Source organism: Trichosurus vulpecula, chromosome 4 (assembly GCF_011100635.1).
Source record: "Trichosurus vulpecula isolate mTriVul1 chromosome 4, mTriVul1.pri, whole genome shotgun sequence".
Classification (NCBI taxonomy): Eukaryota; Metazoa; Chordata; class Mammalia; order Diprotodontia; family Phalangeridae; genus Trichosurus; species Trichosurus vulpecula.
In genome coordinates, this window is record NC_050576.1 from 221,616,619 (window position 1) to 221,632,758 (window position 16,140).

Sequence of the window (16,140 nt, forward strand, 5' to 3'; positions counted from 1 at the left end):
TTCATTTCCTCTGACAAAGTAAGTGAATAAAGAGCATCTCGCCCTAAAGGGTACAGTGGAGGAACGGGGAAGGTGAGTAGCAGGGAAAAGGAGCAAAACTGTTGGGGGCAAGAGAGGTTGCATGGCAGGGCTACGCAGCCTAGGGCTGGGTTGTCTAAAGGAGAAAGAAAGGCTACTTTTCATAGGCTCAAAGCTGGAAGGAGCGTTAAGGATCACAGATTCCAGGGGTGCTTAACCTTCTATGTGTCACACAGACCCCATTGGCAGACTGGTGAAGCCTATGAAGCCCTTCTCAGAACAATGTTTTGAAATGCATAAAATAGAATGACAAAGGAAGCCAAAAGTTAGTGAAAATAGAGATGTATATTTTCCCCCAAGTTTATGGAGACATGAACTGCGTATATGAAGGTTATGCAGATAGTGAGTGATAGAACTGCGGTTCGAACCCCAACCTTATGATTCAAAATCCACTTTTATTTCCACTGCTTGCTACCTCTCTCCTTTCGGAGGTTGTTGTCGGAGGGATAGTGAGGGGAAAGACAGGTGGGTTTTAAAGAAACACATTCCCTCAACCCTGTATCTTTATTCTAGTACTTAAAGGGTCTCAGCTCCTTTTTTTTTTCTGCCTATAAGGCTTGAATTTCCCCGAATTGGGTCTAAGATTGGGGTCTTCAGCTCCCACACCGAAGTTTGCAGCCTCGGCAGGCATGGGGACAAATCTGCCAACCTTTAAGAAGCCTGTGACAGCCACTAACTATTCTAATTGCTTTCTCGTTTGTGTATGGTCTTATGATAACGAGATTTAATGTTAAAAGGGATTTTAACGATCATCTAATCCTGCCTCCTCATTTTACAGATGAAGAAATTGAGGCCCATACTGAACATACCACAACTGCCCTAGGCTCTAGTCTGCCCCCCCACCTTGCCCTGGCTATCCACAGTGGAAAGGGAGCTTTGATCTCTGAGAATGCTCTAGAATAGATGGGTGTTCTTAATCTTTTTTCTTGTTAGACTGGTGAATCCTCAGAATAATGCTCTTAAATACATAAGATAAAATATGTAGAATTATGAAGGAAACCAATTATATTGAAATATAGTTATCTGTATATGTATGTGAATATATGCTCGTACACATGTGTATATACATATACACATACATAATTTACATACATGCAAGTTCATGGACTCCAGCTTGAGAACCTTTGCTCTAGAGAACAACTGGAAATAATTTTTTTCCAATGGTTTCCAACAGCCAGGGATGGGTAAGAACTACAGTCCTCCTTATCAGCAACCACTAACCACTGAGGCACCTGCAAAGTGTTGATAACAATGCCTAGGACTTTTCACTTCTTAAAAATATTCTGGCAAGGCTTTTCAATCATCTTCCATTTCTGTCCTTGGCGCCATCAATCTTCCAGTCCCCAGGTCAGAAGCAAGGGCATCTTGGACACTTTCTCTCCTTCATACCTTAGTTCAGTTCCTTTGAAGCTCTTTCTTCCCAAGAAGTGTCTCTCACAGACATGTCCCTTCCTTCCCATTCTTGCCGCTACAACCCTCGTTCAGGTGGTTATCTCCCCGTACCTTGGTCCACTGTTGTTGCTGATTACAGTTAACCTCTTAACGAGTCTCCCTGTCTCCATTCCAATATCTCTTACACACAGTAGGATGGACTCCACATGGACAACTGTCTAAGCCTTGTTGTTGTCGTTCAGTTGTGTTTCAGTCGTGTCCCAACACTCCGTGACCCCATCTGGAGTTTTCTTGGCAAACATACTGGAGCGGTTCACCATTTCCTTCTCCAGCTCATTTGACGATTAGCAAACTGAGGCAAACAGTGTTAAGTGACTTGCCCAGGGCCACACTGCTATTAAGTGTCTGAGGCCGGATTTGAACTCAGGGAGATGAGTCTTCCTGACTCCAGGCCCATCACTGGATCCATTGTTCCACCTAGCTGCTGTATAAGTCTAAGACCCCTCTATGATCTGGCTCTATCCTACCTAGCCAACTTTATTTCCCACTCCTCTATTTAATTCAATTCAAGCTTTTACTAAGTGTCTGTTTTGTGAAAGACACAGTGCTAGTGCTGGGATCCCATGACAAAAATGAAAAAGCCCCTTCCCTCGAGGAGCTTATATTCTATGGACTGTCATAACCATTCTGTGGTTATGATCATCTAGTCTGGAACTTCTTGTAAAGATTCAAAGAAACCTAAAGTTTTAAAGGGAAGGCTGCTCTAGGCCCATGACCTGGTTTCTGGCTGTGTGCTGTGAAGTGTGACCGTTTTACTATCAGGCTGGTGCAAAGTAGTGGCCCCAAAATGGAGAGAGATGGGTTCCAAATCAAGATTAGACACTTGCTGTCACCTTGGATAAGCTGCTTCCTCACTACAGTACTCAGCTATCTCAGCTGTAAAATGGGATGAAGAGTGTTGGGTTCCTAAGTATCCTACTATATGCCCAGCTTATTTCTAATTTATTTGCTTGTGTGCTATCCTTCTTGCCAGGCACTGTCTTCCCGTTACTTTCCATTCATCGAAATTATACCCGCCTCTGAGGGTCTAGCTCATGTTGCCTTTCCTTCATGAAGACTGCAGAATGTACTGATCTCTCCCTCATCTGGACTCATGATGTGCTTATTACCATGGTTCAGCTCCTAGTAGAATGAGTGTAAATTGCGATTGTTTTCTGTTCTAGCCAGAAACTTTGAGGCTCTTCCCCTCCCAGGTTGATATTTTTGTGATGGTAAATTAGGACCTTTTTTTTTGTCTCAGTTCTTACCTAGTCCTTAATCACTGAATGGGTGTTGCCTCAGACAAACTGAGACCTGGAGAAGAACTTAATTTATTTATTTATTTTGGTAAATATTATTTTATTTTTTCCAATTACATGTAAAGATAATTTTCAACATTCATTCTTTATAAGACTTTGAGTTTCAAATTTTTTCTCCCTCTTTTCCTCATGTCTCCCCTCCCCAAGATGGCAAATACTCTGATATAGGTTATATATGTGCAATCACATAAACATATTTCCACATTAGTCATGTTGTGAAAGAAGAAACAGAACAAAAGGGAAAAGCCACATAAAAAGTAAAAATAGTCTGCTTCGATCTGTATTCAGACTTCATAGTTCTTTCTCTGGATGTGGATAGCATTTCCCATTATGAGTCCTTTGGCATTGGGAAAGGACTTAATTTAGAAAGGCCAAGGTCACACACTGCATCCCAGACCACTGATAATCATCTTGACTTCTATCTTGCCACTGGACTTTGATGACTCAGGAAGAGAGACTGAGGCTGACCACTTTGTGCAGTTCTGCCTCACTTAATCCAATTCACTCACAAATCAAGAAATCACCCTCATGATGTCATTGGCCCTCTTTAGAAGGAAGAAAGAACAACAGGCATGTTTTCTCATTGATTTGTGTATGGTCTTATGATAATGAGATTTAGTGTTAAAAGGGGTTTTTGTTCAGTTGTGTCTGACTCTTCATGATTCCATTTACAATTTTCTTGGAAAGGATACATGAGTGGTTTGTCATTTCCTTCTCCAGCTCATTTTACAGATGAGAAACTGAGGCAAATGTGGTTAAGTGACTTGCCCAGGGTCACACAGCTAGTAAGTGCCTGAGGTTGAATTTGAACTCAAGTCCTCCTGACTCCAGGCCTGTCACTCTATCCACTGTGCCACCTTGCTACAAAGGGGATTTTAATGATCATGCAGTTCTACCTCCTCATTTTACCAATGAAACTCTTACCCATCTGCATTCATGCAGGCTATCCCCAGTTCCTGAAAGGCCCTCCCTCTTCATCATCTCCTTCTCTTCTTTCAAGGCTCAGTTAAGGTGCCACTTTTATGCAGCCTTCCCTGATTCCTCTTCTACTCCCACCCCATGAAAGCATTCTCTTCCTCAGATTTTCTCAGAGCACTTTGCCAGGCATTTTCTTTGGCTTTCACCCATGCCTGGATGCTCTTCCTCCTCTGCTCTAACTACTGACCTCCCTGGCTTCTCTTCAGGCCCAACTAAAATATTGCCTTCTACAGGAAGTCTTCCCTAACCCCTCTTAATTCTAGTGCTTTCCCTCTGTTAATTATTTTCTAATTATCTTGTATATAGCTTATTTTGTGTATATTTGTTTGCATAATGTCTCCCCAGTTAGACTATAAGCTCCTTGAGGACAGGGACCGTTTTTTGTATCTTTTTGTATTCCTAGCACTCAGCACAGTGCCTGGTACATGGTAGGTGTTTAATAATTGTTTATTGATTTCTTGATCTCTCTTTTACTTCCATCATAGCCTATCTTGTATCATGCTTATTGTGTACTTGTTATCCTGGATCCAACCCCCTTTATGCCCAGTAGAAGGTAAATGCCTGGAGTGTAGCTCATTTAAAAATTTTTTGTCCTCAGCTCCTAGGACGGGGCCCCAGCACATAGGAGGCATTCAATATCTATTGATTGAATTGAGTTGGAAGAGCTTAGATGATTTGCCCAAGATCACATAGGTAGTAAGTAGCAAAACAAGTAGTTGAATCTAGGTCTTCTGAGTCCAAATCCATCTTCACTAGATCACAACACCATGTTGGATGACAGGCCAAATTTAATTTGCCTCTTAAGCAAGTATAAGCTCCTTGAGGACATAGAGATCTTGTCATACTTTTCTTTTTCTTTCTTTCTTTCTTTCTTTCTTTCTTTCTTTCTTCCTTTCTCCCTTTCTTTCTTTCTTTCTCTTTCTTCCTTTCCTTCTTTCTTTCCTTCTTTCTTTCTTTCTTTCTTTCTTTCTTTCTTCCTTTTTCTCTCTCTTCCTTCCTTTCTCCCTCCCTCCCACCCCATCTCTCTGTCTCTCTCTCTCTCCCTTCTTTCTTTCTTTCTTTCTTTCTTCCTTCCTTTCTTTCTTTCTTTCTTCCTTTTTCTCTCTCTTCCTTCCTTCCTTTCTCCCTCCCTCCCACCCCATCTCTCTGTCTCTCTCTCTCTCCCTTCTTTCTTTCTTTCTTTCTTTCTTTCTTTCTTTCTTTCTTTCTTTCTTTCTTTCTTTCTTTCTTTCTTCCTTCCTTACTTTCTTTCTTTCTTTCTTTCTTTCTTTCTTTCTTTCTTTCTTTCTTTCTTTCTTCCTTTTTCTCTCTCTTCCTTCCTTCCTTTCTCCCTCCCTCCCACCCCGTCTCTCTGTCTCTCTCTCTCCCCTCTTTCTTTCTCTTTCTTTCTTTCTTTCTTTCTTTCTTTCTTTCTTTCTTTCTTCCTTTTTCTCTCTCTTCCTTCCTTTCTTCCTTTCTCCCTCCCTCCCACTCCATCTCTCTGTCTCTCTCTCTCTCCCTTCTTTCTTTCTTTCTTTCTTTCTTTCTTTCTTTCTTTCTTTCTTTCTTTCTTTCTTTCTTTCTTTCATCTCTACTATACTCACTATAGTGCTGGGCATGCTCAACAGATACTTTACAAAATTGCAGACTCATAGTTGAAGGGGACCTCAGAGGTCATCTACACCAAGTCAGAGTGAACAGGAGGTCATCTGTGCTTTTGTTTGAAGACCTATGGTGATGGGGAGCTCACTACCTTCTGAGAGGTACCCCATTCCAGTTTTGGATAACTAATCATTAGGAAGAGTACTCTGTGTAACTTCTACCTGGGGCAGCTAGGTGGAGTACTAGGCCTGGAGTCAGGAGGACTCATCTCCCTGAGTTCAAACCTAGCCTCAGATATTTAGCAGCTCTGTGACCCTGTGCAAGTCACTTAACAAGAAAACCCCAAATGAGGTCAAGAAGAGTTGGACACGACTGAAACAATGAACAACCACAACAACAGCAAACTTCTACCCATTCACTGCTCCTAGTTCTGCTTTCTGGGGCCAAGAACAACAGCTGGAACCCCTTTCATAATGCTGATGTTTGGGAGGAATAGATAGATAGATAATAAGCATTTATTAAGTCTTTTGTATGTGTTAGCTAGGCACTGTGATAAGTGCTTTTCAAATAGCCTCATTGTTTTTTTTTTTTTGAAGTGGGGAAGGCAGGGCAATTGGGGTTAAGTGACTTGCCCAAGGTCATACAGCTAGTAAGTGTGCCAAGTGTCTGAGGCTGGATTTGAACTCAGGTCCTCCTGATTCCAGTGCCAGAGCTTTTTTGTTTGTTTGTTTATTTTGGAGGGGGAGGGGAATAGCCTCATTATTATCCTCATTTTATGGATAAGAAAACTGAAGCAGCCTTGTTCATGTTTGCTTAGCTAGTAAGTGTCTGAGGCAGAATTTGAACTCAGGGCTCCCTGACTCCAGGTCCAGTACTCCATCTATCTGTAGATGAGAGGAAAACACCTTTATTGTAGGCCTTCCAGTTAGAAAGATATGTTTTCTACTCATGCAAATGAGGAACCTGGTTTGATATGCTATGATACACAGCCAAATCCATAGTGTGGCCACATGCTTTCTAATAGTGTTTGACAGAGAGGGTTGTCATAACCACGGGAGGCTGGAAAGGGGTTGGACTTACTATCTCCATTAAAAAAGTGAGGAAACCAGTCCCTTGTCAAGAATCACCTAGTGAGTTAATTTAGTGGCAGATTTGGGATTCGACCTGTAGACACGGGCAGGCTGACAGTCGCATATCTGTTCAGGGGAGCATTAGGAGTCTTCAGCTGTGGGCTGGATGACCTTTTTGTTAAGGATGACACAGACTAGCTCCTGCTCAGGTGATGTGCAGTCATTTTAGTTTCTTTGTGATCCCATTTGGGGTTTTCTTGGCAAAGATACTAGAGAGTGGTTTGTCATTTCCTCCTCCAGCTCATTTTATAGATGAGGAACTGAGGCAAACAGGATAAAATGACTTGCCTAGGGTCACACAGCTAGGAAGTGTCTGAGGCTGGATTTGAACTCAGGTCTTACTGACCCTAGGCCCAGGGCTTTATATACTTCACCACTTAGATGCCCTGTCCAGGTATCAGTTAGACTAGATGACCTCTGGGGTCACTTTCTACTCTCAGAGTCCATGAATTTATTCTTTTCTATGACATCTAATTTTCCTCATCCTAAAGTCATGGGACTTTAGACAGGCTGAAAAAAGAGGGGAAAAAAAGAGGATTCAGGGAAGTTGACCTTGGGCAAGTCACTGGAATCTCTCCGGGTCTCAGTTTCCTTATTTAGAAAATATATGACCTCTTCTGGCTCTAACTCCTAACATCCTGTAAACTACCAAGGAAGAATTTAGCAGCATGGTATATTGAAAGTAGAAGGGAGGGTACGGCAAGGCATTTCAGAGGGTCTTCAGCATGGACTTGGCCATGGACTGGGACCACCAGAGAGCTCAGGATTATAGACTGGGATTGTGATCACCAGAGCCTTGGATGGACTGGGCTAGATTGGTTCCCAGAGGCTGATACAGGCTCAAGAATCCTCAGGTGTGGACCTGACATGGCCAAGATCAGTACCGGGCCCAGCCAGGACTGGTGAGGAACAGTCAGCCCATTGGCTGTTCCAGAATTCATCAGGAGAGGGCTCTGCAGCACTGGCAGTTTCACCAAATAGTGGCACTCTGATAAAGCTGGGAAAGTTGGCACCTCATCTTTGTAAAACATTTGCTGACTGAGGCCTTTCTTGATCCCCTTAGCTGCTAATGCCCCTTTCCTTTAATTTCCTATTTATTTCATATATGTTTCATATATACTTATGTAACCAGACCAACGACAAGTTTGCCTTTTAATAGGCAAGGTGTGTGGGGGAAGACAACATGAGTCCTCTCATTTTACTGATGAGAGAAGTGAGGCTTGGGAAGGAGATAGGTTAAGGGAACCAACCTCCTTCCAGTCACCCAGGTTTGGATCTTCTACATCCTTTAATTACAACTGTCACCACCATAGACCAGGTTCTAATTACCCTTCAACTATATTAACCCATGGTCTGCATGCTGCCAAAACAGTTCATCCCAAACCTGACCATGCTACTCCCTCTTTCAAAAACCTTGAGGAATTCTCTAGGACCTCTCATGAGAATCAATCAACATTTATCAAACTTCTACTCTGCCCCGAAGCACTAGAAATATAGACAAGAATAAAACAGTCTGACATCAAGGAGTTTATAGTCTACTGGGGGGAGGGGCAGATTTTATATATATATGTGTGTGTGTGTGTGTGTGTGTGTGTGTATACACACATATATATGCAAAACACGTATAAAAAGACACAAGGTAATGTTGGGGAAGGAGATGCTAGCAGCTAAGGGGGTCAGGAGAGGCCTCATGTAAGAGTTTTCTGGCTAGGACTTGGAAGGAAGCTCTACTTCTTGGGACAGATAGGTGGTGCAGTGGTTATAGAGTGCTGGACTTGGAGTCCAGAAGTCAAGTTCAAATTCAGCCTCAGATACTTCCTGGCTCTATGACCCTGGGCAAGCTTAACCTCAGTTTCCTCATCTGTTAAGGGCGGGATAATAATCGCATCTACCTCCCAGGGTTGTTGTAAGGATCACATGGGATATCATAGCATAGTGCCTGGCACATAATAAGTGCTATATGAGTATTATTATTATTATTATTATAGATTCTAAGGATCAGAGGTGAGGAGGGAGTGCATTCTAACCATGGAGACAGCCAGAGCAAAGGCAGAGAGATCAAAGAGGGAGTGAACTAACTACTCAGTTATCCAAGCATGGGTCTGACTATGTCACCGCACCTCCCCCCCTCACAAAACTCCTGTGGCTCCCTATTACCCCCAGGATCAGATATAAAACCCCCTCTGGCTTTTAAAGCCCTTTGTAATCTATCTCCTTCCTACCTTTTTATTCTTTCATCTTGCCACTCTTCCTGTCTCTCTCTCCTCCCTTAATCCTCACGCAGACCCTCCATCTCTAATTCCTAGGCATCTTCTGTCTGCCCCCATGTCTGCAGCTCCTGGCTTCCTTCAAGTCTCAGCTAAAAATCCCCCCATCTACAAGAATTCTTTCCAAATCCCCCTTAATGCCTTCCCTCTCGATCGTCTCGTCTATCCTGTGTATATCTTATTTATACATAGCGGTCTGCATGTTGGTGCCCCAATTAGATTGTGAGCTACTTGAGAGCAGAGACTAGGTTTTCCCCCCTCCCCCTTCTTTATATCACCAGTAATTAGCCCAGCACCTGGCACATACTAGGCATTAAATGTTTCTTGACCTGTATGTGAGGAATAGGAAAGGCATTCAAAGCTTTGCATTTAAGGCTATTTGCCATCTGTGTCCTGCCTTTTAGGTTTATTGCAAGGTCCTGTGTTCCTTGACAGCAGAGACTTCTTTTTTTTTTATTTTAAATTTATTTATTTATTTTATTTAATATTTTTAGTTTTCAACATTGATTCCCACAAGATTTTGAGTTACAAATTTTCTCCCCGTTTCTCCCCTCCCCCCTAAGATGGCATGTATTAGGTGGATTAAATTCTAGGCTCCAGTGAACTAGGTGACTAATGAAGACTACAATTCCCAGCAACCTCTGGGAGGAGAGTTATGTGTGAACAGGTGAGGAACTCCCAGCAAGTTCCCAGATGAACTTAGACCGAGAGAAGTTTTACCTCTTTTCCCTTTCATATGCAGGTGAGTGATTTCCAAGAGTTAAGATCCTGGTCTTAGGAGGGAATAGAAGAGCTGGGACCTGGAAGGGAGAGTGGCTGACCCCAGAGTTAGGCTGGGGCCCCTTTTTGTTTCAGTCTTCAAGCTGAGCTGCCTATCAGACTGACTTAGCTTTCCCTAGCCCAGCCTCCAAAGGGTAATTCATTTGCCTGGGGCTCAGGGAGTCTTCCTAGGCTACTCCCACCCCTTCCAGCATTCCCTCCCAGCTGGAGCTCAGTGAAATTCCAGAGGACTTTGGGGTAGGGACTATGGGGTTTTCTCTCCTCTGTAGATACTTCTGTGTGCACACTCTCCATAACCCAGGCATATGTGGGAGCCCTTTAGGAGCCGACCTCTGAGAGGTGTAGGCAGAGGACACTCCCTCAAATGCCTGCTGCTCCTTGACCCAAGCTCCAAAGCTGGGGAGGGGAAAAAAGAGAAACAAAAGAATTAAAGGGAAGACCTAGTGGAATTTGAGTCTGGCCAGGGGCAGGGAGAGAAGAAAGGAGAGATCTTGTGGAAGGAAGCTGAGAGGGGTAGGGGAGAGACCACTGGACTTGAGGTCAGAATCCTTGGCTCTGCCAGCTTACTTGCTGGGTCCTCTTGTTACTACTCCGAGTCTCAGTTTCCTCATCTGTAAAGTGAAGGAATTGCAATAGCTGATTTCAACACAAAGTAAGCTACTGTATTTCTGTGAAGGGGGAAGAGATCTGGAGGAGGGCACAGAAGAAGAAACAGTAACTTGGGTTGCAGAATCGGGTTAGAGGCAGCTGTGGGCAGCTGAAGGAGCGGGGAGGTTTGTATGTTAATGGTTGGGGGTGGGGAGTGTTGTCCAGTTGCTGGGGTGATGCTAGGCTGGTGGGGAGGGGGTATGCAGAAGTGGCTAGAGGCTGGTTTAGAGACCGGAGGGCATTCCTGTAAACATCCCTTCCTTTCTCCCAGCCCCTCTCCTAGTCAACTTGGCTGGGGCCCCAGAAATGATAGATTCAGTAAGTAGGTCTCCACTAGCCCCCTTAAGAGGATTAGCTAGGAGGCAGAGTGCAGTGGGAGTGCCATGAGGGAACAGCTGGGGATGAGGTGTCTATCTGCTCATGGTGTTTCCTAGCTCAGTTCTAGGGCCTGGCTTCCCCTGGTGGCTTAGTGCCAGGTCTGAGGCAAGGTTAAGGGTAGTGCTTCTGTCTCCCTGCCCCTTCCCTGTCCTGGAAAAGAAGATGCAGATCTGAGTGAGGGGTAGGGCCTCTTGGGCTGCTCAGAAGTGGAAGAGCTGGGTCAATCCACAGGGGAGTCGAAGCTTGTAGCTGGGTGGGGCTAGAATGGCCGGGAGTTGAGGAAAGGATCCTCACCCCTTCCAGTCTTCAGTGGGGCTGGGCTAAAGGACTCCTCAAGTGTTGTCTTGTCTGGGTCCCTGTTCTCCAAAGAGCTGAACGCTCGTCTCACTTATTGTCTCGCTTCCCCCGCCCCTCCATGAGATCAAGCTTTATAAAAAGGGCAGGAAGCGTTCTGGGGAGTGCGTTCCTACTCACTTCATGACTCAACTATACCTGCACCCAGGAAGAGGCTCTGAGATAAATGCCCTCCGGGTAGGAACCGGAGGTGTGGTTGAAGGCCTTTTGTCTTGCTTCCCCCTGCCCCCTTTCCTCTCCTCCTCCCCTTGGTCTGGACATAAAAACAAAGCCGTTCTCATTCGAATTCTGCCCACTTCGAGGGGGGGAGCTAACCGGACAAAGGCAGATTGTTCCTGGCTAAGTCCCCATCCCTGCTGCTCTCATGGGGTGGGGACAGGAGAAAGCTGATCTATGATCGACTGGACCGACCTGAGTGAGAACACAATGACGTTTGCTGTAGAAGTGAGGTGAAGCTGATTAATCTGGGAAAGGGCCTTTTAACTTTGGTCACTAAGGCTGGAACCCTTCCTACCCCCAGGCTCAACTTCTCAGAGGCATCCTGGGGAGGGGGCTGGGAAGCCAATGGGGACTTGATTACCTCCGTACCCTCCTTTACCTAGGGGCTTCCATACCCTGGTCACCATATCCCCACTGCTTGTTCCCATGGGTTTGAAGTGGGGAGGTTATTAGGCCCTAGACAGATTTCCTGTGTAGGAGGAAGTGGGTACCGAGTTATGGGGAGACTACCTATCCCAGCGTCCGTGGTGGTGTGTGCAGCTGTGGGTGTATGTGCCTGCTTTTAGCAGGCTGTTCGGAACAATCTCTATGCAGTCCTTGGCCTTTCTTGCCTCCATAAAACCTTTCTCCCAGACCTCTGGATTGTTTGAAACAAGGGCAGGGACTGTAGATAAGGAGGTAACTTGAGGTTACTAAACACCCCACCCTCGACTTCCTGAGGCCAACAACATCCAGGAAACAGATGGGGACCCTGCCTAGAGAAGACTGAGCCTCCCTCCCTACCCCCTTCCTCCCCTCTCCCTCAGTCAGTAGAAAGTCAGTCCTCCTTCCCTGTCAGTAGAAAAAAAGAATAGCATTATTCTTTTTTTCCTTTTTCTTAAAAAATTTATTATTTATTTTTAGCATTTAAATATATATTTTTTTGAGTTTGAAATTCTCTCCCTCCCTCTCGCCCTTCTGCCACCCACTGAGTGAGAAGGCAAGCAATATGACTAGAATAGCGTTATTCCCAAGTTAGTTCTGTGCTGGACTTTGGGGGAAATTCACTCATCATGTGAGCTGGCACAGCCCTGGCATGGTTGGGGGGAAAGGAGGGGCAATGTCGCCTCGAGCGTTGGTTGGCACAGGCTGGGGCCTGGGAAGGGGGAGTGCCTTGCTTGGTACTGCATAGTGTCCCCAGAGAGCAGGGCAGCTTAGATCTAAATCTCATATGACCAAACTTTCCATTTCTCTTTAGGTGGGAGACGGTTGTGATAAGAGCCTGAGCAGCACTGGGAAGCACCTGAAATGTCCCGGGCCCCTTCTTTCACCCTTTCCATTCCTGAAGGCAGGGAGAGCCCTAGGTAAGCTGCCAGCTGGGTGAGGGACAGAACTCTCACACTGCCAATGTGGCCCTGTGGACGTGGCACTGGTCTTGAAGTCAGGAGACCTGGGTTCCAGTCCTGGCTCTGATACGTACCATTGTGTGAATTTGTAGGCAGGTCTTTGTACTCATCTGTGAAGTAGATATAGTGGCCATCCCATCGGGTTAATGTCCTCCATCCCTGCCTCAAAGGTTTTGAGGGAAGAAAGATGCTTAAAACCTATGGAGGCTGATGGGGGATGTCCACGTGTGTAGGGAGGAGAATCTTCCCACGGGACCTCTGACAGATTTTGATAAGACCTATCTGAGATATTGGCTCTGCTCTTTTCTTGAGGAGCAGGCAAAGGGAACCCTAGCCTTTCTATTCCCCCACAGCCCGGACCCCAGCCCGTATGACGAGAGCATCGTACATGACTCCTTCCATCAGCTCATCCAGGAACAGAGTCAGCGAGCTGAAGCTGAAGCTCTGGAACTCCAGGAGTGGCCTCCCAGGGACAAGGGTAAGTAGTTTATCCAGGGAGGAGGCGCCGGCTTCCTTTCACTAGGAGGTGCATCTGAGATGGGTTTAGGCAGCGAGGCGGGGAAGTGGATAGAAGCGCTGGGCCTGGAGTCAGGAAGCCCTGAGTTTATTAAGTCTGGCCTCAGACACTTATTGGATGTATGACTGTGGACAAGTCACTCAACCTCTGGTTGTCTTCGTTTCATCAACTGTGAAATGGGGATAGTAACAGCATCAAGGGTGCATAACAGCATTCACAGGGCGGTATAAATCAAACGAGATATTTGTTTAGTACTTAGCATGGTGCCTGGCATATGGCAGAGACTATATAAATACTCATTCCCGGGAATAGAGCACCGGCCCTGGAGTCAGGAGGACCTGAGTTCAAACCCACCTCAGACACTTGACACACTTACTAGTTGTGTGACCTTGGGCAAGTCACTTAACCCCAATTGCCGCCCCCCCCCCCCCGAAAAAAGAAATGCTTGTTCCCTACCCTTACCCCATCTAGTGCAACCCTTTCATTTTGTAGATGAGAAAACAGCACCAGAGACATGAAGCCATTTGCCCAAGGTTGCACAATCGGTGTCAGGGGCTGAATCTGGACCCAGGTCTTCCCTGACTCTGCATCTAGCACTCAGTCCACTTTCCCCATTACCTACCACCAGGCTTTTAGGTTACTTAGAGTAAAAAGAACAGCAGCTTATCCCTAGGGGTGTTTAGCAATTTTCCCCAGACTAAAAGGTTGTTGAAGGTCCCTTCTATTTCTCAAATCCTGGGATTCTTTTATAGGTGGAGGTTCCCAGACCCTCACGGCCCCTCAGGAGTACTCGGGAGCCACTCTTAAGATCCTGGCCAATATGCCCAGCCGGACCATTGGTGAGTGAGGGAAATCTCTTCCCCAAACCCATTCCCTTTTTGCCTGCCCAGTCCCTGTTCCCTTCCAGGTACTTCACCTGGCTCTGAGACATGCTCTTCTCACCCAGTGCTATGGGAGGTGGGGTTTGTGTGTGTGTTCAGGGCTTGCATCTTTGTATCCCTGCCCTGCTGGGTATCTTGATAAAATGCTATCTTGGTTTCTAAAAAAGACTCAGTAACAAGAGTAAAAATAGAAGGCTTTTTGGATGCTGACGGTGCCTTGAGTTCTCTTGGATCTCATTCAGGGACTTGGGCCTCCCAGTTGCTCTGTCTATTCTTGGGACCCTGGGAAGAGGCCCCAACCAAACCTTTAAGGGATAGAGACACAACCATGGCATTGTGAACATCCCACCCCCGTCTTCTTAACATCAGGACAACTCCCAGAGCATCAGTTCTAGAGAAAGGAAGAGGCGATATAGGGAATTGGGTACGGGGAAGAAGAGAGGAAGAAACTGAGGATGCATGTTGACTTATCTTAACCCTGAATTTTACCTTGTCTCTTCACAATTTCAAACGCCCCCCTCCCAACCACACAGGCCGAAGCAGGGGGGCCATTATCTCTCAGTACTACAACCAAACAATCAAATTGAGGAGGAAAAATAGCCGACCCTTGCTGAGGGACTTGTCACGTTCTGCCCGACCCAGTATTCGGCAATACGACTTGGAGTTGGACATGACCCCCAGGGCAGAAGAAGGTGAGTTTGGCCAGAGGGACGCCCACCTTATTTGCTACTGCAGTAGCCACCTACTAAGACGATTTCATCACATCTTCATGGTCCCTGCCCCCAGAAATCCTGTTTCTCCTTCGCCCACCTTTCTCCAGCCTTTGCCCTTAGGCCCTTCTGGCAAACATTCCCCCAGTCCCAACTTTCTGGATTCTGTTGTTTTATTTGAACAGTCCTCTAAGTGGTTTTGATTTAGATGAGAGTGAGGCTGTGCCTTTCTTCAGTCTCTTCCCCTTCACTATGTTATCCTCCTTGAAGTTAATCAATCTGTATTAAGTGCCTTCCATATGCAAGCTCTTCCATATGCAAGTGTCTTCCAGGACACACTCGCTATGTAAATTCCTTGAGGGCAAAGGATTTTTTTCTCTTTTTAAAATCAGTCAAGTACTTAGTAAGTAGGAGAGCCGGACTAAACTAAGATGTAAAGTAAAAGCGAAAAAAAAAAATCCCTGCCCTGAAGAAACTTTCCTCCTAATGTGGAGACCCCATAATATCCATTGACTGTTGTTTGTTGTTTTTCTGGTCACTTCAGTCCTGGCCTGGAGTTTTCTTGGCAGATGTCGGAGTGGTTTGCCATTTCTTTCTCCAGCTCATTTTACAGATGAGGAAACTGAGGCAAACAGGGTTAGCTGACTTGTCCAGGGTCATGCACCTAGTAAGTGTCTGAGGCTGGATTTGAACTCAGAAAGATGAGTCTTCCTGACTCTAGCCCAGCACTCTATCCACTGTGCTACCTAGCTGCCCCATATAAATCGGTATGTAGAGTTTACAGTTTGTCCTGGGCGCTGTGCTAAGCCCATATAATAATTATAAAAATTATTATCTTTGATCTTTACAACAGTCCCAGGAAGTAGGTGCTGTTGTCCCCATTTTACAGGTGAGGAAACTGAGGTAAACATAAGTTAAATGACTTGCCCAGGGTCACACAGCTAGTAAGTATCCGAGGCTGGATTTGAACCCAGATCTTCCTGATTCCAGGCCCAGGGCTCTACACACTGTACCACACAGCTGCCTACATATAGGATATATAAAGAGTGGCTGGAAGGTAACCTTAAAGGGGATAGCTGAGGCAATTTTGAAAGGCCTGCTAAAAGGAAGTATCACTTGAACCGAATGCTGAAGGGAGCCAGGCACGTGAGGAGGTGGATGTGAGGAAGGAGCATGGGGTGAGCCAGGGCAAAGCCACAGATTCCAGATGTCTTGGGTGAGGAGCAGCAATTAGCCCAGTGCAATTGGATTATCAGGGCATAGAGTGTTGGGCCTGAAGTCAGGGAGACTCAAATTCCTGAGTTCAAATCTGACCTCAGATACTTACTAGCTGTGTGACCTTGGGCAAGTCATTTAACCCTGTTTGCCTCAGTTTCCTCATCTGTCAAATGAGCTGGAGAAGGAAATGGCAAACCACTCCAGTTTCTTTGCTACGAAAATCCCAAATGGGGTCACAAAGAGTCAGATGTGACTGAAACAACTGA

At 45.6% G+C, this 16,140-nt stretch overlaps 1 protein-coding gene across 4 annotated transcripts in view; it reads left to right on the plus strand.

The window, feature by feature from the left end:
• Window positions 1–12,382: 12,382 nt before the first annotated feature.
• Window positions 12,383–16,140, plus strand: part of TMC6 (transmembrane channel like 6) — a 40,017-nt gene continuing 36,259 nt past the window's right edge. For all 4 annotated transcript variants that reach the window (XR_005010218.1, XM_036756072.1, XM_036756071.1 and 1 more), the window contains exons 1-4: window positions 12,383–12,506; window positions 12,902–13,026; window positions 13,818–13,904; window positions 14,480–14,638. Coding sequence is in view for 3 of the 4 variants with exons in the window: in XM_036756072.1 (XP_036611967.1) it covers window positions 12,451–12,506; window positions 12,902–13,026; window positions 13,818–13,904; window positions 14,480–14,638 (427 nt within the window). In the remaining variant the exon portion in view is untranslated. The remainder of the gene's footprint in view (window positions 12,507–12,901; window positions 13,027–13,817; window positions 13,905–14,479; window positions 14,639–16,140) is intronic.